The sequence below is a fragment of the Lemur catta genome, chromosome 8 (genome assembly GCF_020740605.2).
Source record: "Lemur catta isolate mLemCat1 chromosome 8, mLemCat1.pri, whole genome shotgun sequence".
NCBI lineage: Eukaryota > Metazoa > Chordata > Mammalia > Primates > Lemuridae > Lemur > Lemur catta.
The window spans coordinates 2,812,329-2,834,257 of NC_059135.1; the positions used below are offsets into that span (position 1 = coordinate 2,812,329).

Genomic DNA, 21,929 nt, shown 5'->3' on the forward strand with positions numbered 1-21,929 from the left:
CCTGGAGTTGCAAACACCCAGCTGTGACTCACCTGAACGCACACACAGCTGGAGGCAGCCAGCCTCTCCTGCCCTCCCTCTCCTTGGAGCCCCCGTTTCTGATTGTTCTGCACTGTCCTATGTCAAGGCAGGCAGCACAGGTTCGTGACTGGGGGCCTTGGAGTCCGAGAGACCTGGCTTCAAGTCCTGGCTCCAGCACCCACGCTCAGGGACACCCGGCATGTGTTCTCGCCTCTGTACCTCTGTCTCCTCACCTGCAAAATGGACGTAACCTCCGGAGTGGTGAGGCCAAGGAGAGAAGTCAGTGGCAGAAGGCCTCACAGTGCCTGCACACCCTGTGTCCCTCGGTGCTCGCTCCCTGTGCTGCCCCCCAGCTCTTGCCCCCGGGAAGCAGGCCCAGGCTGTGCCCCTGCACCCTCCCCACTGCATGCAGCAGACTGCACAGGTGCCTCTCTCGAACTTTCTCTTACATTCTTCCTCTTTCCCCTGCTCTCCGGATGCTTGGCCCATTAACTCAAGGAAAATAGCTATTTCTTTCTTTCTTCTCTTTTCTTAGCCTTTCATTTCTTTGTGCCTTTCTGGATACCACCCTCGCCCCCCCCCCAAAAAAAAAAAAGAAAAAGAAAAAAGGAGGAAGAAAAAATAAACCCTTCCTGCGGGGAACACAGGCATCAGGGGAGAGGAGAGCCGTCCATTTGTCAGAGAACAAGATGAAAAGCCTGTGCTGCCAACTGCCAATGCCCCGAACACACCGGCTCAGGGATCCTCCAGGAACCTCCCCTGAGACCTTCCTGCACTCCCCGCCTCGCTCCCTAATTAAGTCTGAATTTTCCCCCAATAAGAATGTGTGATGTCTGCAAGGTGAGATGACATTAACAAAAAGAAAGAAAGAACGAAAGAGGCCAGGTGTGGTGGCTCACACCTGTAACCCTAGCACTCTAGGAGGCTGAGGCAGGAGGATCGCTTGAGCCCAGGAGTTTGAGGCTGCAGTGAGCTGTGATGATGTCACTACACTCTACCTGGAATGACAGAGTGACATTCTGTCTTAAAAAAAAAAAAAAAGAGGAAAAGAAAAAGAATGTGTGATGACATGTATTGATGAAAAGCAGGATTTTATCCAGTCCCATGACGTTTCTGTAGCGATTGCCTTGCCACAACTCTGCTTTCCACTAATTTTCACAGCAAATCACAACACTTTAGCTTGAATCGCCTGCAGTGGCACCCCCCAGTGGCACTTTGACGGCTGCAGGAAGTGGGCTCTTGTTATGGGCTGAGTTGTGTCGCGTCCCCAAATCCACATGTTGAAGCCCTAAGCCCCAGGACCTCAGAATGTGACTGTATTTGGAGGCAGCATTTATACAGAGGTGATTAAAGTTCGATGAGGTCATTAGGGTGGTCCCTAATGCAAGGACTGGTGTCCTTTTAAGAAGAGGAGATTGGGACTAGGACAGTGACCGGACCTCCCCTCCGGGCTGCTCCGGGAGTTTTGTGCACAGAGGTTGGTAGCACTGGTCCTGGCTCACCACAAACGCTTTGCTGTTCTTCTTGTCATACTTATTTCCAAGTGGCTGAGAGCCACGGGCTGGTGGGGACCCTGTGCTTCTCCACTTATGGGCGGTCACCTTATAGAAGCGGAGGACGCTGGGCCTGGGACGGCAGTTTGACCAGACCCTCAGCGAGGACCCGAGGCTGAGACCTGGACGTGGACGCTGGAATCCCTGGGCTTCCCAGTGGGACGGAGACCAGGACTGGCCCCTGAGGCCATTGTCCGCCGTCAGCAAACCCTCTCCTGACGTGGCATAGGGCTTGTCTCTGGGAAACCACCCACACCACACGGTTCAGTCCGGAGGGGACCCTCTGGTCCTCTAGGCCAGCGGTGCCCCTGCAGACTCTGCTGCCCGTCCGCACTGGTTGGGGTGGGGGCGGGGCTGCCCGTGGTGGGCAAGCTCTTGCGGGGCAGCTGCTGGAGGACACAAGGGGCAGGGACAACGACACCCTCCCTGGCAATCACCAGGGCCCTCCCTCAGGGGGCGGGGGTGTCTGGCCGGGGCCGGGCAGCGGGTGACCCCACGTGGCTGTGCTGTGCTAAAGCAGAACAGTTACAGGCACCTGTCACGGGACTGCCGAGTTTGGAAGGGGCTGTCCTGCGGGGCAGAGGGAGGGGCCGGCCCCTCGGGTGGGTGGACACCCTGTCAGTCGTCTGGAGAAGGGACTGGTCCTGGGGGCAGGCTGGGGGCTGCAGCGGCCTGAGGAGGGGTCTGAACTCAGAGGACATCCAGAAGGACCTGGGGGGTTTCCCTTTGGGGATCCAGAACCTTCTGAAGTCTGGCTACAGGTGGGGGCTCAGGAAGTAGTGCGGGTGGGGGGAGTGGCAGCAATCATGGCGGGGTGGAGGGTATGAAGTGCAGAGGACTGAGCTGGGGACGGACAGGGAAGAGCCCTGCACGCGCGGGCTGGCTGCCAGTCCGGTCCTCAGCGCCCTGAGCCAGTGGCTCCAGACTGCGGGGGTGGTGGGGGTGCCAGCCGCGTGGGGCAGCTTCAGTGCACTCAGCGCCCCTGTGGTCCTGTCAGGCTCCTCCTCCCCCTACTCCCAGTGACAGACACCCAGAAGCAACGACGCTGCCCAAGTTCACGAACATCCTTTTAATCGCACACTACTCGTCCACAGACGCGTCTGTGGGGTGAGCAGTCTGGCAGGCTGGGGGGCGCGGGGCTGCGGGCCCTTCCCAGAGGTAAACCAGCTGGGGTGCTGCAAGGCGGATGCCTGAGCCACGACTGCCAGGACATCCGGCCAGCTAGAAGAGGGGACTCAGGGCCCGGCCCATGCTCCCCCTGCCCCACCCTCCCCGTCTTGCCCTGCAGCCATAGTGCATCTGGGGGCAGCCCCGGGCCACCGCCTACACGATGCCCTCCGTGCGCTTGCTCTTCCAGACCACCAGCGCCGTCACCAGCAGGGTCACCAGGATGGGGACCACGATGAAGGGGCAGAGGACGCTGTGGGGCGGGTCCCGCACGGCCCTGCCGGAGACAGGGCAGCTTCTGAAGTAGCGCTGGTGGACAGAGATGAAGAACTTGTCCACTTCCGTGTTGGGCCAGAAGCAGCCCAGCTTTCCCGCCACCAGGCAGGTGCAGTTAGTGAGCTCTCCGTAGCTCCTGCAGGCGGAAAAGGAGGTCATCAGACCCTGGGAAGGTGGGAACCAAGGCAGGACCTATACTGGGGGCTCTCTGTCCCATCTCTCATGTGGCAAATCACCCCAGAAGCCCAGACTCCGAGGCAGTGGCCCCGGCTGGAGGAGCTGAGGGTCCGGACAGCCCCCAGGGGATTCCCAGCTGTCCTGAACTGGAGGACTGCCAGGTGTGTGAGGAGCACTGGCATGACTGTGGGGCTCTCGCAGCCCTGTGTGCACCTCAGTGACCGCTGGGCAAGGTCACAGGCCAGGGTTGTCAGGCCTGGGGCACTAGTGAGAAGCCGCAGCCAGCCAGCATGGTGGGACCCCTGCAGAGGGCCAGGAGCCAAGCTGCCTGTTGTACTCTCAGCCATGAGACTGGAAACTAAGCCGGACGGGCCTTGTGCTGTGCCCTGGTCACGTCCCCCACCAGCCCTCCAAGGCTCCCGGCCCCCTGCTCTCCCCATATGCTGCAGGGATGCGCCAGACAGCCCAGCCTGCTCCTGCCCGCCAGCCCCCGCCCGGCCGCCATCCGGGGAGCCGAAGGCTGGGTCAGGACCCGAGCAGAACCCACAGGGAGACCACACCGGTCCCGACGAAGTCTCGTGACTTCTGTGGAGCTGTTCAAAGAGGAGTGGGGTGTCCCCTGGCACAGCTTGGAAAGGGGCCACAGGAGTCACTTCTGCCTGAGGACCCTCCAGAGCCTGCCCTGGACCCGGCGGGCAGGGCTGTCTGGGGAAGACTAAATGCCGTCTCCTCTTTCCATAAGCTTCTCCACAGACGTGGGTCTGGAGGCCACGGGGCGCCCTTTGAAATGAAGCGGAACAAAGCCATTCCCAAGTGGCTCCTGTGCTGCTGCTTTTCTGTGTCATCTTCAACGCAGGACGTGGGAATCAAGTGCCCTATTGCAGCGTGGGAAACTGAGGCGCAGAGATCACAGACTGTGCCAGGCCCCACTGTCCCCAAACCCTGCCTTCTCCCCTGGACCTCTTACTCCACAAAAGGGAGAAAGGCCCTTATGGGGGCTGGGTAGGGCTCAGAGGCTGTTCTCAGGGACTGATGGTCTCACAGGGGTCTTGGTGGCACTTCATTGTTGTCGTCATCTCCATGACAACCACTGCCATTGCCAACACTCATTAAGTGCTCATTCATGCCAGGCACAGGTGGGCTCAGCAGGTTCTGTGTGTGATCTCATTCGGTCCCAGGTACTGCTGTCACCTGTCATTTTATAGGAGGAGAAATGGGGGTTTAGGAAGTTTCCAGAGCTGCTGGTGGGAAGGTGGGAGTGCCAGGGGCTGACTGCAGGGTCCTCACACCTCACTGCTCACTGTCCCCTCCTGGTGTGGATCCAGTCACAGCTTGGACACGTCCTTGTCTGGGTCCAAATCCCATTCACTGGGGGTCAAGGCCACAGTGGGCCTCTGTGAACCCTGAGGCCTGCATAGGCCTGTCTGCCCCGGGGGCAGCTCAGGCTCCTCGAGGGCAGGCTCAAGTCCCCTTCGCCTCTGTCCCTGCAGTGCCAGCTGGGTGCCAGCATGTGTGGCGGGGGCCCTCTGGCACCGGTGTAGAGGTTGTGTGTCCAGGAAGAGCGAGTTCTGCACCATAGCACAGCAAGTCCTGGAGTTCATGGCGGTCAGTTTCAATTCTGGTGACCTGGGTCCCCCCCCCCACCCCCCGAGGAAGGCCCCAGGATCGTGTAACCATGGAGGCAGGAGTCTGAGCACGTGCCATGAAGCTGGAGGTGGGTCTGTGACCCAGGGAGTCTAGAGGCCCCCACATCCCACGAGAACGCCGGGTTGACTGTGCAGTTTCTCTGCCACGTTGAACAAGCTGAAATGTAGTTTCGAGAAGGTGAATCACTGCTGCTTCTGCTTAGGATGTAGAAGGCAGTTGCTCCCACCCGAACAACAGAACAGCTGGAGAAACTAGGAATCGTGCATTTGCTGAGTCTATGGGAGAGCGAAGGCTGCAAGGCAAGGAAGTCATCCCACCTGTGGCAAAGCCGGGGGAGGGGAGACACAGGCCCACCCCACAGGTGGGAGGAAGTCGGCTAACTGCTAAACTGCCAAGGCCAAGCGTGGGCTGGAGGGTCCGTCTGAAGTTGCCCGAAACTCGCCACTCTCTCCCACGAGGCTCCACCGGGTGCGCATGAGAAAGACTGGGGGCGGCACAAACACTGGACGTTTTCCGAGTCCTTCTTGGTAAGAAGTGAGCCTCAGGCCCCTGGAGGAAGAGCCTCCTGCCCGCAGGCGGAAAGGAGCTGCTCAGAGGGTGGGAACAGGCCACAGCCCTTTCCACTGTCCACTCTTTTCCCGGGAAGCAAATGCCTTAAGCTGCTGAAGGAAGGATAGCAAAGCCTGTCATCCCCAGGACATAGGCAAAGACATACTACAGCCGGGGGAGCATAAGAAAGAACTCTTTTCCCTTGGGAGGGCACCAGGAAACTACCCTGGGCCTAGGATCCTGCATGATTCCAAACAGAGGTCTTCTACCACCGGGGAAGGGACAGGAGAGTCTCACCCAAGACCCCCGTAGATATAAGGCAGAGTTTGGCTAGCACAGGGAGGAGGGGCAGGACTGCTGAGGCCGAGGGCACAGCCCTGTCTAAACTGAGGCTGGATCAGGACACAGAGAACCCCGTCTCCACGCCCCCAGTGCAACCCTGGCACAGAATAACAAGCAGCATCTGTCTGCCGCTGGGAGGAGGTAGGGAGAGATCCAGGCTGCAGCACAGGCAGGCAAGGGACAGGGAAAGCTGAGGGTGGGGCACCACATGGAGGAACATCCTCAGAGCCCCAGCCCCCGCCCTGAGCACAGGGCAATGGCAGCCCACTGCTGGCGGCGCTGGAGGCCTGAGGTGCAGTGAAGCAGTCGTAGCAACAACAAATCCCAGACCCATCTCAGTTCTTGACAACATTGACTCAAATCCCACGCTGACAGCCTGACAGAACAGAAAAGGCTTGCTCATTTCCACATGTAAATATTATTTACCTCAATCTCTTCTGTCCTACACATTCAACAAAAAATTATGTTCTGTTCCAAAGCAACAAAAGCCAACCAACCCATTGCCAAGAGGCAAATCAATCAATGGAATAAGACTCAGAGATGACCCAGATGTAGCAACAGTGGTGTGTATGGCACAGGGTCTGGTGGGCAAGGTGGGCAACATGCAAGAGCAGATGGGGAGTGTCAGCGGAGAGATGCAGACTCTAAGTTCACAAAGACACTTACTAGCAAAAACCATGGTAGCAGAAAGAACTGCTTTGAAGGGCTCGGCAGACATGACAACTGAGGAAAGAGTGAAGATAGGTCAGTAGAAATTACTAAAACTGCTGAAACACAAAAAGAAAAAAAGGTGGGGAAAAACCATAAGAGAACACCCCAGATCTGTGTAAAATAACGTTATAAATGGTATGGACTCCAACTCATGATTGGAGTCTCAGAAGGAGGAGAGGGAATGGAGCAGAAGAAATATTTCAAAAGATAATGGCTGATGAGATTTTCCAGAAAAAATGAAAAGCAGCATATCCCAAATCCAATAATCTCAAAGAACCCCAAATAAGACAAGAAACAAAGCAACAACAAATAACCACACAGACAAAGTCAAACTGCCAAAAACCAAAGAAAAAATCTTGAAGTCATTCAGAGAAGAAAGACACACGCTGAGGACAGAAGTAACAGCAGGCTTCTCACCAGAGACTGGGCAGGCGGGAAGACGGCCGGCAACGAAGTACTGGAAGTCTCTGAAGTACTGGAGGGGCAGAGTGGGGGACACACTCCTGTCAGCCCAGAATTCCATACCCAGAAAAATACCTTTCAAATATGAGGCTGAAGTAAGGACCCTTTCAGAAAAAAAAGAAGCCGAGAGAATTCACTGCCAGCAGACCTGTGCCACAGGGAACGTTAAAGAAAGTTCTTCAGGCAAAAGAATATACCAGAAAGAATTTTGGATCCACACAAAGAAATGACACGCTCCAGAAATAGTAAAAGTGAAGATAATTAAAAGGTGCTTTTTGTTATTTATTTATTTTTTTTTTGAGACAGAGTCTCACTTTGTTGCCCGGGCTAGAGTGAGTGCCGTGGCGTCAGCCTAGCTCACAGCAACCTCAGACTCCTGGGCTTCAGCGATCCTCCTGCCTCAGCCTCCCGGGTAGCTGGGACTACAGGCATGTGCCACTATGCCCAGCTAATTTTTTCTATATATATTTTTAGTTGGCCAGATAATTTATTTCTATTTTTAGTGGAGACGCGTTCTCGCTCAGGCTGGTCTCGAACTCCTGACCTCGAGCGATCCACCCGCCTCGGCCTCCCAGAGGGCTAGGATTACAGGCGTGAGCCACCGCTTTTTGTTATTTTTAATCTAGAATGTGAAAAAACGGGGCGGAGGCCACACATCAAGTGTGAGGAGGCCCTCAGGGGGCTTTAAGAGGCTGCTTGGAAAAAGTGGGGGCCCCTCTACCCCAGGCCCTACCACACAGTCACTGCATTTCCTGCCTGGCTGCCCCCGGGTCACTGCCAAGTGCACAGGGCCCCCCTCAGCCCACACGAGGGCCAGTGGGAGAGGCCGGGGCGGGGGCAGAGGGTGTGCGGGACCATCCCCACGGCACCTGGGTGCGTGGTGTCTCCAAGCGAACAGGACTCAGGTTTCAAGGAGAAAAGAGAAGTGGAGGCAGCCGCAGGACGCCGTGCGGGCAGGGTCTCGTCGTGAGGAAAATATGAATTTTCAGCGCACGGTGAGCGCTGAATGCGTTAGGTGCTGCCGTTGAAAAGCCAAGTGCAGCCTTTTCAGCTGTGGATCAACTGCCGGGCTACACGGCAGCAGACACTGGTTCGAGGAGCATCCACCTCCTGACCTTAGACCCTCGGACCCACCAGACTCGAGGGCAGTTTCTGGAGCTCCGCAGACCCAGTGACACGTGATCCTGGACATTGTCCCCCCGTCCTCTGTGGCCTGAGAAGTGGAGCTGGGATGTCTTTACAAGAAGCCGTTGCCATCTCTGGCCAACCAGGACAGGAAGGAGCCCTGGACTCGGGAAGCCACGTGACCACAGACCCCGCGCCGAGGCTGAGCGTGGGTGGGCTATTCTGGGACCAGGCGCTCTCTCCTCCATGCGACAGCCTTCTAGATTGAAAAGCCACTCATGTCTAAAAATATCTCCAATGTGCACTCGGCTGCCCACTTCATCCTGTTTATTTATACAGAAGTGACAGCTGAAACTTTCAATAAATGCTGTGAGCTCTGTCAGCAAGGATGTGATAAAAGAATTCCCCAGGGACTGCAAACATTCTTCTGCCCAAACGAACTAGTACTGACTGAAGGATCCAAAATAGTAGTAAAAATGCTCTGGCTTTACTGCTCTGAAGTTGCAGTTCTCATGTCACTGAATAATTATCCTTTTTTGGCTAGGACTTTCTATTCTGGGCCCCTAAGCAAACTTTACTTGGAATGTTCCTGAATACTATGGTAGGAGTTTCCAAAGCATCTGCCTCCCAAGTCAAGGCTACAGGCACCGTGATGCATGGTTGCTTACTTGCTGACGAGAAAGGGTGTCCACTGAGTCGTCTGCTCTGGGGACACCCTGTGGTTGCGGTTGTCCCCCAACCAGCCCTAATATGAAGTATCTGAGCCTGGGCCCTGGCACTGCACAGACCTGGGCTCAAACCTCAGCTCTACGCCTTACTCTGCAGACCCCATCTCTCCTATTCCGGCCTTGGTCTCCTCACACTAAAGTGTAGAGACAGGTAGCCGCCTGGCAGGGGGTCGGGGCAGGCCAAATTAACAGAGGCAGAGGGCCCGACTCATAGGAGGTGCCCGCTACGTGGAAGTTTTCTCACTGCCTCTTCCCTGACAACTAGTGTGAGACTCATGAGAGATAAATTTTTTTATCTACAAACTCAAGCAGAAACTGACCAGGCAACATGTGTCTAAATCCTCAGAAAGGAAGCAGTGTAGGGTTTCAGTTCACTCCATCCGCACCTGGGTCTGCCTCCTCCATCCCGGAAGGTTCGCAGCCTAGTGGCTGCCAGCAGTTTCCCTACCTCCTGGGGGAGGGGTGCCACCTCCTGGCCTCCTGGCAGTCAGCGCAGGTGACCCACCGCAAGGCTGGCTTGAGGAGCCTGTCACACAGCCAGGCTGACAGGGGGGTATTCAGATAGGGAGCAGTGTGGTGGCTGCAAGACAGAGAGGGATGCCCACGGGGCGTTTGATAAACGTTTCTTCTGGAAATGCTAATAAGCATCTGAACAAAATTTTTAACCTCACTAATAAAAAAGAAAAGACCAAACATCCCAATGGCACTTGTCTTAAAAATGAGAATGCTCAGTGCTGGTGAAGGTACAGGGAAATGAGCAGGCACGAGCATCATTACTAAGGAAGATAAATTGGTACGATTTTCCTGAACAGCATTTGGGAATATGTCACAACAACTTCAAAATCATGGATACCCTTTGACCCGATATTTCCATTTTTGGGAATTATCCCAAGTTAATAATGTGAAATGTAGACAACAGTAATGTAAGACCGTGTCCCCTGCAGATTTATAATTATGAAAACAGCAAACACTGCGACGCTGGCAACAGAAACTGTTGCTAGGAGGCTCTACTGTGCAGCTATTAAAGTTATACCTGGGAAGAAAATTTAAGATGTAGGAAATGTGTTACAAAGTTGAACAAACGCAGCAGCAGATCGGACCAGGTAACACAAAGTGGCTTCAGTGGAAAACGGCCGGCGCGGAGGACGACACCGGAAGCTTAACAGGCTGCGAGCACAAGAAGGATACCCATATGAAGGACTTTTATTCCTTCATCTCGGCTTTCTCAGACTTTCCAAGTTTTCTACAGTGAGCCTACGTTATTTTTATAATTACATTAAAAAGGTTATTTTAGGAAAGCGGCCCACAGGACACTGGACGTCAATGTCACTGCATCTGCGGCCACCGTGCCTCGTTTGCGCGACAGCTCCGCCTCCGACCGGGACTCGGACGAGCAGGGCTGGGAAGGGACCGCGGGGCGCCGGGTGGGGACGCGACCTGGGACGCCAGGGCCCGCTCCTGCTTCCCTGAGAGGGGACAAGGCGTCCGGCCTCTCAGGTCTCGGTGGCCTCAGGCGGCATGTGCAGCCCGGTGGCGGCGGCGGGGATCAGATGCTGAATTCCCGGGGTCCCTCAGGCGGCAAGTGAGCTGCGCGGGGTGGGTTTCGGGCTGGGACCCCCTTTCCCACGTTCCCCACCCAGCCCGCTCCGGCCCAGGCCACCAGATGGCGCCCGCTCCGCGGGGACCACGTCCTCCTCCTCCTCCCCCTGCTCTCTGTCGCGTCCTCCTCCGTGTCCCGCCCCCGCCCGCGCCCGCGGAGCCCCCCCCCCCGCCCCTCCTGGCCCGGGGACAGCGTCACCCCGCAGTGCTGCTTCCCCTGGGCCCGGGGCTGGGACGTCTGACACCCGTGACGCCCCGTCTGAAGCCCTGGCCCGTCCCTTCCGGCTGCCAGCGTAGCTGGCTCGCCCCGCTGGCCCATCCCTGGGAGGTCAGGGGCGCCCCCTCCCCAGGGACCCCCCTCCTGAGCGTCGCCGTGCCCAGGAGGCAGAGGCGACTCGCGCAGGTTGCTGCAGCTCACACGCCGGCTCCCACTTCCCCGCACTGAGCGTAGGAGGGGCCCGGCCTCCGCGCACCCTGCTCCTCTTGCCCCCCAGGTCGGGAGCAGCCGTCCGATTCTCTGCATCGGGCTCAGCCCGCCACGGGCCCTCCAGGCCTGCGGTCCCTGACCCGGCTGAAGACTGGTACATCCCTCTGTTAGGTACCTGCGCACAGAAGCTTCACCTGCGTTTACAGCCGCTCCCCATCCTGGCATCACCGCCTGAGCTCCGCCTCCTGGCACATCAGCGGGCATTAGATTCCCATAGGAGCGCGGACCCTACTGTAAACTGCGCGTGGAGGGATCTAGGTTGTGCACTCCTCTGAGGATCTAACGCCTGATGATCTCAGGTGGGGCTGCAGTGGGGGCTGCAAATACAGATGACCATCAGCAGAGAGGACTGCCAGGTGAGTTGTATTTAACTCAGGCTAGTTTTGAGCCCAGGGCCTTATGAAACAAAACCTGCAGTTGGTTCCTGAAAATTTTACTTGTTGATGTTCTTATTATTGCAATTAATATTGACAATTTAATTCTAAACACATGGACTGCATTGCGTTTTACTCACACACAGAAAACCATAAAAAATAACAGATTAGAAAGGGTTGTTTTGTCTTAATAAAACACTGTGGCCCCAGGGAAAAAAATTCTTTTTTCTAGTGTGGCAATGTGTTACAAAGAACAACAAAGTAAACCTCTCCAACGGGGAAATAATTTAAGTCCATCAGTAATTATGAAAAATGAATATTTGTTGACATATTAAAAACAATAAAATGGATAAATAAGTTCAATAGCTGATTTTTATTTTTTAGAGCCAAGGTCACACTCTGTTGCACAGGCTGGAGTAGTGGCCCAGTCATACCTCACTGTAACCTTTAACTCCTGGGCTCAAAGGATCTTCCTACCTCAGCCTCCCAAATCGCTGGGACTACAGGTGTGCACCACCATGCATGCCTAGTCTTTTTTATTTTTTGTAGAGAAAGGGTCTTGATATGTTGCCCAGGCTGGTCTTGAACTCCTGGGCTCAAGTGATACTCCCATCTTGGCCTCCCAAAATGCTGGGATTACAGGTGTGAACCACCATGCCTGGGCAATAGATGATTCTTTAGAAAAATAGCTACAATGAAATAGACACATTTCTGGATAGTGTAATCTAGAAAAAAAGCAGAGAAAACACCACTATACAAAACCACAGATAGGAGAATATTAGAAAAAGTACACGAGATTAACATGTAAAAAAAGTGTATTAAAAATTGGAAAATCCTTGATGAATAGGGATACTTTTGGGGAAATTATATACTGTCAAATATTGACCTAAAAAGTAGAAAATCTGAGAAGAAAAATGGAAAATGTTATTAAAGAATTACTTTCCCAAAAGGTATTAGATCCAGGCAGTTCTTTCAAATTCTTAAGATCATAGAAAAAGATGTCAAGCTTCCCAGTCCCTTTAAAGAAGTTACAAACCCTGGTCCCAAACCCAAAGGCATGTCACGTGCCCCGGTGCACGCACCCACAGAGGGAACAGCTGTCCTTCACTTCCACTTATAAATAGACCCAAAAGTCCTCTGTAAAACGCTAGCCAGTTTCATCTAGCTGTATAGAACGCGCTAAAGGAGGTGGATTTCAGCAATGCTTTAAATCTGTTACTACGACATCACCTTCCACATGCCAAAGGAAAAAACATCCCGTCATTTCAACACATGTTGAGGAGGCATTTGATTCAACATTCATTTCTGATTTTAAAAAAACCACAACCTTGAAAACCATGAAGAGTCTCTTTTCTTAATGTGATAAAGATCTCTCTCAATTCAATCAATCATAAGCCTCACATTTATTATTGCGACACTGGAGGCACCTTCATGACAGTCAGGAACAGGCCTCTTCCAGGTTTAGGTGGTCTGGTGTGTTTTCTCCCTTGTGGTTTCCACCCAAGATTCCATAAATAGTCGCGGTGGGACCTTTCCAGGGCAGGCAGAGGCTGGCCACTCACCCGCTACTTCCTCTGTTGACAGAGAGCCATGCTGGCCTGGCCCCGCGCGCCAGGCACGGAGCCTGCAGGCCCAGCTCGTCCCTACGGAGGCCTCAGCCTAAAGCCGGGGATGAGGAAGGCCGCGACTCAGTGTCCCGCTGCCTCTGCGTATGTGCGCGGGTGAGGCCGGCTTCCTGCCTGCTTCTGCCCAGCACGGCTACAGGCAGTGAGGAACAGGGCATCTTTTGTTTCTCTCCGCGCTGGGGGAACGTATGAGGAAGTCTTGTTAATTGTTTGATTAAAAACACTTCACATCAGCACCCTGTCATCATCCTGGGAAGGGGTGCTGGGCCGCAGGGACGGAGCCAGCTGTGCACACCTGGAACTCACCCCGAGCGAGTGGCTGCACCTGCACCCAGGCTTGGCAAGAGGGAGGGAAAGGTGGACATCGTGCAAATGCCCCCTAAATCAGGCTGGTCAGAGAGAAATCCAGTCAGACTGGTGACGTCCTCAGACATCTGTGCTGGCCCGGGCTGTCCAAGCACTCGGCCTACCGCATGGCTGAGACAGGAATGTCATCACTTGCATTAGTGTCACCCTTGCGTGCAAATGAACACTTTACCAGGTCCTTAATGTGGTTATCTGCTTAAGTTGTACAACAGGGACTTCTGACATCTCAGCAAAGCTGTTTTCCCAGGGAGCAGGAGGGGAAATGCCAGCTCCATCCCAGTCCGAGGAATGTCCCAGCTGAGCGTGCGTCACTGAGGTTTCCACTGAGACTCTTGGTCAATAAACAACACAAGCGCCACCACTGGCTTCACGCAATACTTGCCGAGTCTCTAACGGTGATTCCATCCCACACCTTGGTTTCCAGCTAAATATCGTATTTCCCCGACCACCGACCGGGCGCTTGCTGGGCAAGGAGGACAAAGGCCTCTCTCTTTTAGGAGAAAGAAAAATAGGAATAAAGCACAGAAGAAAGAACCCCGGGAGGGTTCAAGGTAACGAGAGGAAGACGAATGGCAACGGGCCAGTTCTATCACTGCTGTGTAGGAGGCAACAACAGTTCCTCCCGCCACTCCCCCCAGGCTTGCAGCCCGTTAGAACCCGCTCATATTAAACCGCAGGCTGGCGCCGGGGAGGGGTGACCCGGGAGAGCGCCCGCCTCTCCGCAGCTTGCCCGCAGAAAGCAAAGTGGCACCAGGGTCTCCGAGGCCTCCTTCGCGCCATTGCTCCCCTCACCACCCCCTGGGGCCCTGGCTTCGGTCCCCTGCCCTATCTTAGGCTCTTCCAGTCTCTTCCTTTCCTGGCCTGAAGTGAACCTGCTTCTCCCAGCCCAGAACACGCTGGAAAGGAAACCTTACAACAGGCTTCTGGGGCCAAGCCGGCTTGGGAAACCTGCCCAGGGGAGCGCCCGGACGCACAGCACAGGGCGCCTCCAGCGCGTCTCCGCCCCAGAGTGATCCATGGCCCGCTTGTGCCCTGTCTCCTCCCCAGCTGGGACGACCTGCCTCACGTGTCCTTTCTGGGGGCAGCAGCTGTCGGAGCAGGGCCGGTGGGAGAGGCTGCTGGGGCGGAAGCGTTGCTCTTCTCTTGACACCCCGGGTGTGCTGCCCGCTCCTGGGAGGCCTGGTCTGGCAGTCCCCAGGCCCCTGCCCCCAGCCCCGTGGAGCCAGCCTCGGGCCTTTGGACGTGCTTTGGACAGGCTTCCTCCAACTCAGTCCTTGTGTCCCGACCCTGTACCTCTCGCTCTGGGCCCCGCCCTGTCCCTCTTGCCTTACTGCAGCCGCCTGCTTGCTGCTGCCTTCCTCCCCGGACGATGACCTCCAGGAGGGCAGGCAGGCCCGCTCTGTGCCCTGCTGGATCCTGGTGCCCCCACTCCTGCAAGCACACAGCAGGGCTCAGTAAATGACGGTGAATGACCATGCGGCTGATGGGCCTGAGACTCCAGTGCCACCAGAGGATGCCGTCCTGGGCCCTGCTCCCAAGCCTGGGGCTGGAGCGGTGGTTGTGGTCACTGGCCCCGTGAGCCTGGCTGCCTTGGGGCCCCCAGAACCCCCACGTCTCTCAGAAGCACGGTCTGCGGTCTGTCCGTTCAGAACTGTGAGCGTCCCCAGGCCAGCCCCACACAACCCTGCCCCTCGGACCCCAGAACCAGGACACACATTTTGGGGGAGGAGTGGGGACCCTGAAGCATGTCCCTTGGCTCAGCAGCCCGAGCCATCCAGCCACCCCAAGCCCTGCGCACAGGCTGTGTGGGGCTGGGCCCCGCGTGGACCGCGGAAGGGCCCCTCCTCCAGGCAGGGTGCGCGGCTTGGCCAGTGGAGTATGAGCTGGATTCCAGCCTCCGCCTCGGCCAGCAGCCCTGCGCAGGACACGGTCCCTGGGCTGCCGTGTGAACTTGGCTTGAGAGGCGACCTGGTATCTCCATGTGGAAGACGGCCCCAGGCTGAGATGGAGGCCATCCAGCAAACGCACCAGGGTGACGGCCACCCCACGCCCTCTCGGCAAGGCGCCCAGCCACGGTGGACAGCAGGGAGCTTTGCTGCCACACGGGCTGCCACTGCCCCAGGCCTGGCCAGGCCACAGTGAGAGCGCGGCTCTAACATCTGCTTGCTCTTGGGAGGGCGGCGGGGGTCTTGCAATCCTTGCCCAGTGCTGCAGGCTTCCTCAGCTGGGCCCGCCTGCGGACAAACACCCCAGGGGGAGCAGGAGGCACCTCAGGGAGCAGCCAGGGGCCTCCCTGCACCCTGGGAGATCACATCCTAGGGACCCAGGGCCGCAGAGGGGCCGTGGATGCATGCTGGCCTTGGGCAGAGGTCAGGCCCAGTCCACACCCAGCGACTGATGGACACCCCATAACTAAGAGTGCACCCCACAGGAGCATCCAGTGAGCTGTCGGCGTGTGAAATGGGGACCGCTGAGGCTGGGGTAGATGGCCCACACGCCCCTGTGGCTGGCTGTGTCCTCTGAGGACAACAGATCACACCCCCTGGTGTTCAGAGGTAGAGAAAACCCTAAGACCCACGTTCACAGGTAGGAGTACCCTGCACAGACGAGGGAGCCTGCTGGGGTGGCTGGGGTGTCCCTGAGGTGGCAGTGCAGAGTGGGCCAGGCCCGGGCCAGCTTGGCCTCCACTCAGGCTGCTGCTGCCCCTGACCCCCTGAGAAGCCGCTCCCGGGAAGGGGGAGGTCCTGGGTACCTTGTCCCCTCCCTCCGCAGCTCCTGCTCTGACAGCTCTGGGCCAGGAGGAATCTGGGCGTCTCCGTGCAGGCTGGGAGGAAGGAGAGGTTTCTAAATCCATCCCTGGCTCCGTGCAGCCAGCGCTGGCACCAGACGCAGCTCGGGAGCTGCCAAGCAGGCCCCCCACATGGAGGCCCCACCACGCGGGCACAAAGCCTCCTCTGAGGACAGGCCGGGGCAGGGACCTGGCTTCTGGGGCTGCCAGATGAAACAGTTTTAAAATTCAGCTGGGGTCCCAGGCGAAGTCACAGACTATCCTGTGTCGGCACCAGCATCTGGGCCCGGGCAGGGGGGTGCTCTGTGCCCAGCGATCCTGGCCCCCAGGGTCTGAGAACACAGGGGACAGTGGGCTGGGCACACGTGACCCCTGCAGCCTCGCGGCAACTCTCAGATCTCCCGGGACCCCCACGAGGACACCCAGGTCTAGCTGCACAGCTGTGCGCGGTGGTGCTGGGACTGCGCCCAGGCCTGCTGGGCCCAAGGGCTCCCACCTCATGGGGTCATGGGTGTGACATATGTCCAAGCCCCAGGATCAGGCATGACAGCTGGGATGCTATATTTGGATGCTAACACCCTGGGGACATTACCCTTATCCTTGAAGCCACACTGGCGGCTGGAAGGGACCCAAAGCACACTCTGCCCTCCGTGCCGTGCCAAGGAACGCACTGTCTCCCTGATGCCGCCGGACCCCACCGGGCCCCGCAGGGACCCTGCAGGGGTGCTCCCACTGGGCTGGCCCCCCCCCAAGTCTCAGCAACTGGCCACCTCTGTACAGGCAGCCCCGATCCCAGCTCAGGGGCAACGCTGGGTGTGGTAGAAGGGAAGGGCCTGGAACATTCCGCACAATTGAATATTCACTATAGGTGGGACTTTGAGACGTCACTAGTCACTGAGCCTTGGGGTTTTCACCCTTAAAATGGGTACGGTGGTCCCTGGCACACAGCAAGGGTGTGATGAGAACCCCCTGGGGGCCACCACACCACTGTCCTCCGACGGGGCCCACCACACCCTTCCCAGGCCCCTTGCGTCACTGGCTCACGCAGCCCTGGGCGAGCGTCTCGCTCTCGCCCACCTGCCTCTGCATGAAAGCCCCTGCGGGTGGCCAGTGCGTGGCCCCTGTCTTCCTTCTGTCTTGACAGAGTCACAGAGACCCACCCGCAGATGAGACCATTCACATGCAGGACTCGTCCCTGCGCCTGGCACAGGATAAGCTGTCAGAGATGCCAGACAGGCCCCGCTGGCATTGTCAGATGTGCCGCACGCCAGGCTGGCATGGGGCAGACACAAAGACGTCACACCTGGCCCAATCCAGGACGTAAACCCAGCCAGGGAGCCCGGACACCACCCGAGGTTGGGACGTGGAACAGCAGCTGCCAAGGGCCTGAAGTGACAACCAGGAAACTGAGGCAGAAACCCCGCTGGTGCCCACTGTCTCTGCAGGAACCCTGACCCTGGCTTGGGTGAAGCCCACTCCCTGGAGGGAATCCCCCCGCCTGGCTGAGGCCTGGCTGGAGGGTGGGCACAGCAGAGGGTGCAGAGGTGGGCTGGAGAGCAGGGGTGGTCAAAGGTCAGGAAAGGAGACAGGTGGTGGCCCCTCTGTGCCCTCACGGCTTCCTGTCCTGTCCTCACCCCGGGCAGAAGCCCAGGCAGCTGGCAGCGGCCCTGACACGGGGTTGCAGCTGCAGGTGCCAACCCCACCTTCAATCCCCACCTCGGGGCTGACCCCAAGGGAGGGTTAGGGGCTCCCAGAGGCCACAGTGCTGGGGACTGTGACTTCAGGAGGGAGAAGGTCCTGTCCTGCTGGGTCCTCAGCAACAGCTGCTGAGCCGAATCGAGCATCTGGGTTCTGAGGGCCTCCATGGTACCAGGGTGCCCTCACCTGACCTGTTCAAGGAGAACCGCAACCAAACAGGAGTGGCAACAGGCCACCCCGGCCCCCTGGGCTGGAAACACTCTGTCTCGCCTCGTGCAAACACGTGTCCCTCCGTTCTGTTTCTGAGTGTGCCCCTGTACAACAGGAAGCCACCGTCACCCCGCAAGGGAGAAGCTTCCAGCTATCCCTGGAGTCTTCTCCCTAATTCAAAGCTATCATGGACACAAGCCTCGGAGCAGCCCCAGTGTACTGGGAGGACAAGGACACTGAGAAATAAGTATGATGGGGACCCACAGAGCCTCAGACCCACCTGGCTTCTGGGAGGGAGGGCTGGCATGGGGGCCTCAGCCCCGACCCAGGTCCAGCTGGGGAGGGGGATTCAGGCACTGGTGCTGCCTGACAGTGACATTCCCTGGTGGTCCTGGCTGCCCAGGGTCTGAGGACACGTGGCCTGAGAGCTGCCCACAGGGCCTTCCGCAGGTGGTCCTGCCCCTGCTACCTCTCAGGCAGCCCCCACGCCCCGCAGTGGCTGAAATCTGGCCTCCCGGAAAGAGGTTAGTTAATATGTCCATTAGGTTTCGGGATAAAGCAAACTTTAACTTACTGCACTATAATTAGTACCAACTGCAATATCTTAATTACGAACTGCTTTAGACAGAGTAAAAGGCAGAAATTGTGCTGCAGAAAACAAAAGCAGAGTAACTGGAACAATGTATCCAGAAAGAAGACGTAAGGACTAGCGGCAGCAAAGTGGGAGGCAGGATAAAGCACGGAATTCCAGCGGGGGCCGGGGGCTGGAGGGAGGTGCGGGAGGAGCAGGGACGGCATCCCTAGCTGACAGTGCGACAGGAACGCCGGTCCTGTGAACGTCCAGGTGGGAACCGAGGCGCGGGAGAAAGCCCCCTGCGAGTTTAATGGCGCCACCATCCAAGCAAGTTCTCGCAAGAATTTTAAACTAAAAGGAACACGGCAGCAACCACGCCGGAAAGGAGGAGGTCATATTTTAAAAATACACATAAATCAAAACCACTTCTGCCTTCTCTGATGACATAATAAACACCCAGAGACGATGGAACAACATCTGCAGGATCTTCAGAGAATGAGGTTGTTTCTTGTAGACTTATTATCCTGCCAAGCTGTCATTCTTGTACAAAGGCAGCAGAAAGCTCCTTAGAAATTTTTGAATTCTGAGAATATATTAATCACAAGGCTTATTTCTAGGATCTACTTCAAACAATCTCCTGAATTTAAAAAGGGAATGATGGCGTTAAAATAAGGCATGCTTAAATCAACAAATTCTCTATTTGTTAATTTGCTCTATTTGCAAAGATAAGTAAACAAGAACCCTATCAGAGCAAGGGTCATTACTGATAGAAGTGTGCAAATAGTACAACTGTCAGAAAAACACACAGTATAACAAATAACAACCCAAATAAATAGGGGACAGAAAGGAAGAACATTAATTGCAATCAATGAGAGACAGACTGAAGCCTAAAACTCTGAAATTCCTGTTGTTTCACGGGAGAGGACAAGGGGTGCGGCTTGACAATGCAAGAAAATAAATACAGGAATAAGAACATTGCCTCACATTTCAGTGCTGGTTGAGTGAAAAACAGCTTGCCAATATTTCAATCTCATTTAAAAGAGAAAACACATAGTGTATCAACAATAGAGAACAAAGAAAAATAATCAGCATAGAAAGATAAAAATCGGGATGACAAAAAAGCGGAGTGCCTGAAGACAGAATCAAAAGGACAAACTCAACGTAACTGCCTTTGTTAAAAGGCTGTCACTCTCCAGATGAAAAAGTATCCAGCAATAAGCTGTTTACGAGAGACAACTAAAACAGAAATGCACAGGAAGACTAAAAGAGTTATCAGTAAAATATCAGTAAAAATTCTGGGGTTTCAATGTTAATATGAGGTAAAACATCGTCCAAGCAAAAACTATTACATGTGATAAGGACGATATAATAAGAGGCATGGCTGACAGCAGCGTAATTATATTGAATCTAAATGCGCTAAAGACAGAGCAAAATGTATATGTAAATACCTGCTAAAAAAGTAAAGTAGAAATGATAAATATATGATTAGAATTGAAGCACCTAATAGTTCATTATCAAGTACATAAAACAAATTCAGAAACGCGTGAAAGAGCTAAATATCAAAACAAGGTGACATTACTGGTTGTGCGAACTAAAATAAAATCTTAAGCCCCCTTAGCTGATTGAGTGGACCCCCTCTTGGCCCAGGGGACCCCATAAATACCCTAAAGCTGAGTTGCTGCATGAGGAGGGAGGTCAGACAAGCCTCGTCATGCCCCCTCCCTTCTTGGAGATGTCCTTTGTAACTCAGGCCAAAGGTGAACCACACCTACAGGTCCTCAGTTTATCCAACAGATCTCATGAGTCTATGTTTGGTGACTTGTCTCTGATTAGCAGACTTCCTTAACTTAAAACATTCCAAGCTTCATTTCTTTGACTAATTACAAATCGAAGAATCTTTAAAACCACCTATAACCTGTAAGCCTTCGACTGGAGATGTCCTGCCTTTTTGGGCCAAACCAATGTACACCTTCCATGTACTGATTTATGACTATACATGTCATTCCTGTCTCCCTGAAATGTCTAAAACCAAACTGTAACCCAGCCACAGCAAGTCCACTTGCTCAAGGCTTCTTGGGTGTGGATCTGGGCCATAGTCCTCAAACTTGGCTCAGAATAAACCTCTTTAAATTATCTTACAGAGCTTGGGTTACTTTCCGTTGACCGTTGTTTTGGTGGGAATTAAACAGAATGAACAGAGAACACATTTCATCTTCATATATTCATGGCATGCTCACAAAAGGTCATCATATACAAAAGATCTCAAAGAAAATCTCAGTGAAAATGCAAAAGCAGAAATTATTCACACTACCATCTTTCCCTATATTAAGAGAAGAGAACAAGAACAAACAGAAACAGAACAAAGTCTGTGAGAAGTAAAATACACTTACCTAAGGAAAAAACTGTCAAGAAGAAAGTCAAGAAGATGGTAACTGTCTATTAAGAACTTTCAGTTAAAAAACCTGACTTCCAAAATCTACAGAAAGTGATGAATAAGGTACTTAGAGAAAAGCATCAAAGCTTTAAATGCCTTCAGTATGTTAAAGTGAGAAAAGATGATGAACTAAGTATCTATGTTGTATCTTAGCAAAGAACCAAATTTTTTTTAAGAATGGGAAAAGGATGGAAAAGTGAATGACAAAAGTTAAAGCAAAATATTTAGAAAAGACACTGCTAGGCCAAACGTAGCCTATTCAACAAAGACTATAAAAATGGGCATGTTCTGCAGGGCACGGTGGCGCATGCCTGTGGTCCCAGCACTCTGGAGGCTGAGGTGGGAGGATCCCTCAAGCCCAGGAGTTGGAGGCCGCAGTGAGCTGTGAACACACCACTGCACTCCAGCCTGGGTGACAGAGTGAGACTCTGTTTCTAAAAGTGAAAAAGAACAAAAACAAAAAGCAAAAAACCCCACATTCAATTAATGAAAAAGTGGGCCTCCTCATTTCCTTTTGATGAATGAAGTGACATCTAAACAAAGAAAAAAAGGAAAAAGAAGAAAAACATAGAAAAAAATTTAAAAAAGAGGTATAAACTTGAATATATAGGATATTAAACATTTAAAGGAATACTACACATCAATATGTTGTAGTGAATTGAGAAGCCTGAGAGACACAGACCAAATACACATAGATGAAATACAAACATTAATAGAGAATCAAAATAAACTGATAGTGGAGAAAGAGACTAGAGAAGGAGATTCCCCCAGCCGCCCAGATCTGCTGGTTTTAGTGATGAATTCATTCAAACTCCCAAGGAATAAGTAATTCTCACATCACAGATTATTTCCTGCTCTTGCCTCCAGTGGTCAGCTAGCAGATCTATTCTATTAGGCAAATGTGATCCTAACCCTGAAACCTGATCAGGGAAACACACACAGAGGATAAACCAGAATTGCCAATGAGGTAAAACTTCTATACTTGCTTCCTGGGGAGGAAGCAGGGGCCCGAGTTT

At 54.4% G+C, this 21,929-nt stretch overlaps 1 protein-coding gene across 1 annotated transcript in view; it reads right to left on the reverse strand.

Moving 5' to 3' along the window:
• Window positions 1-2,628: 2,628 nt before the first annotated feature.
• RAMP1 (receptor activity modifying protein 1) overlaps window positions 2,629-21,929 on the reverse strand; it is a 43,378-nt gene continuing 24,077 nt past the window's right edge. The window contains exon 3 of the mRNA XM_045558677.1: window positions 2,629-3,153. Coding sequence (XP_045414633.1) covers window positions 2,898-3,153 — 256 coding nt within the window. The 3' untranslated portion in view covers window positions 2,629-2,897. The remainder of the gene's footprint in view (window positions 3,154-21,929) is intronic.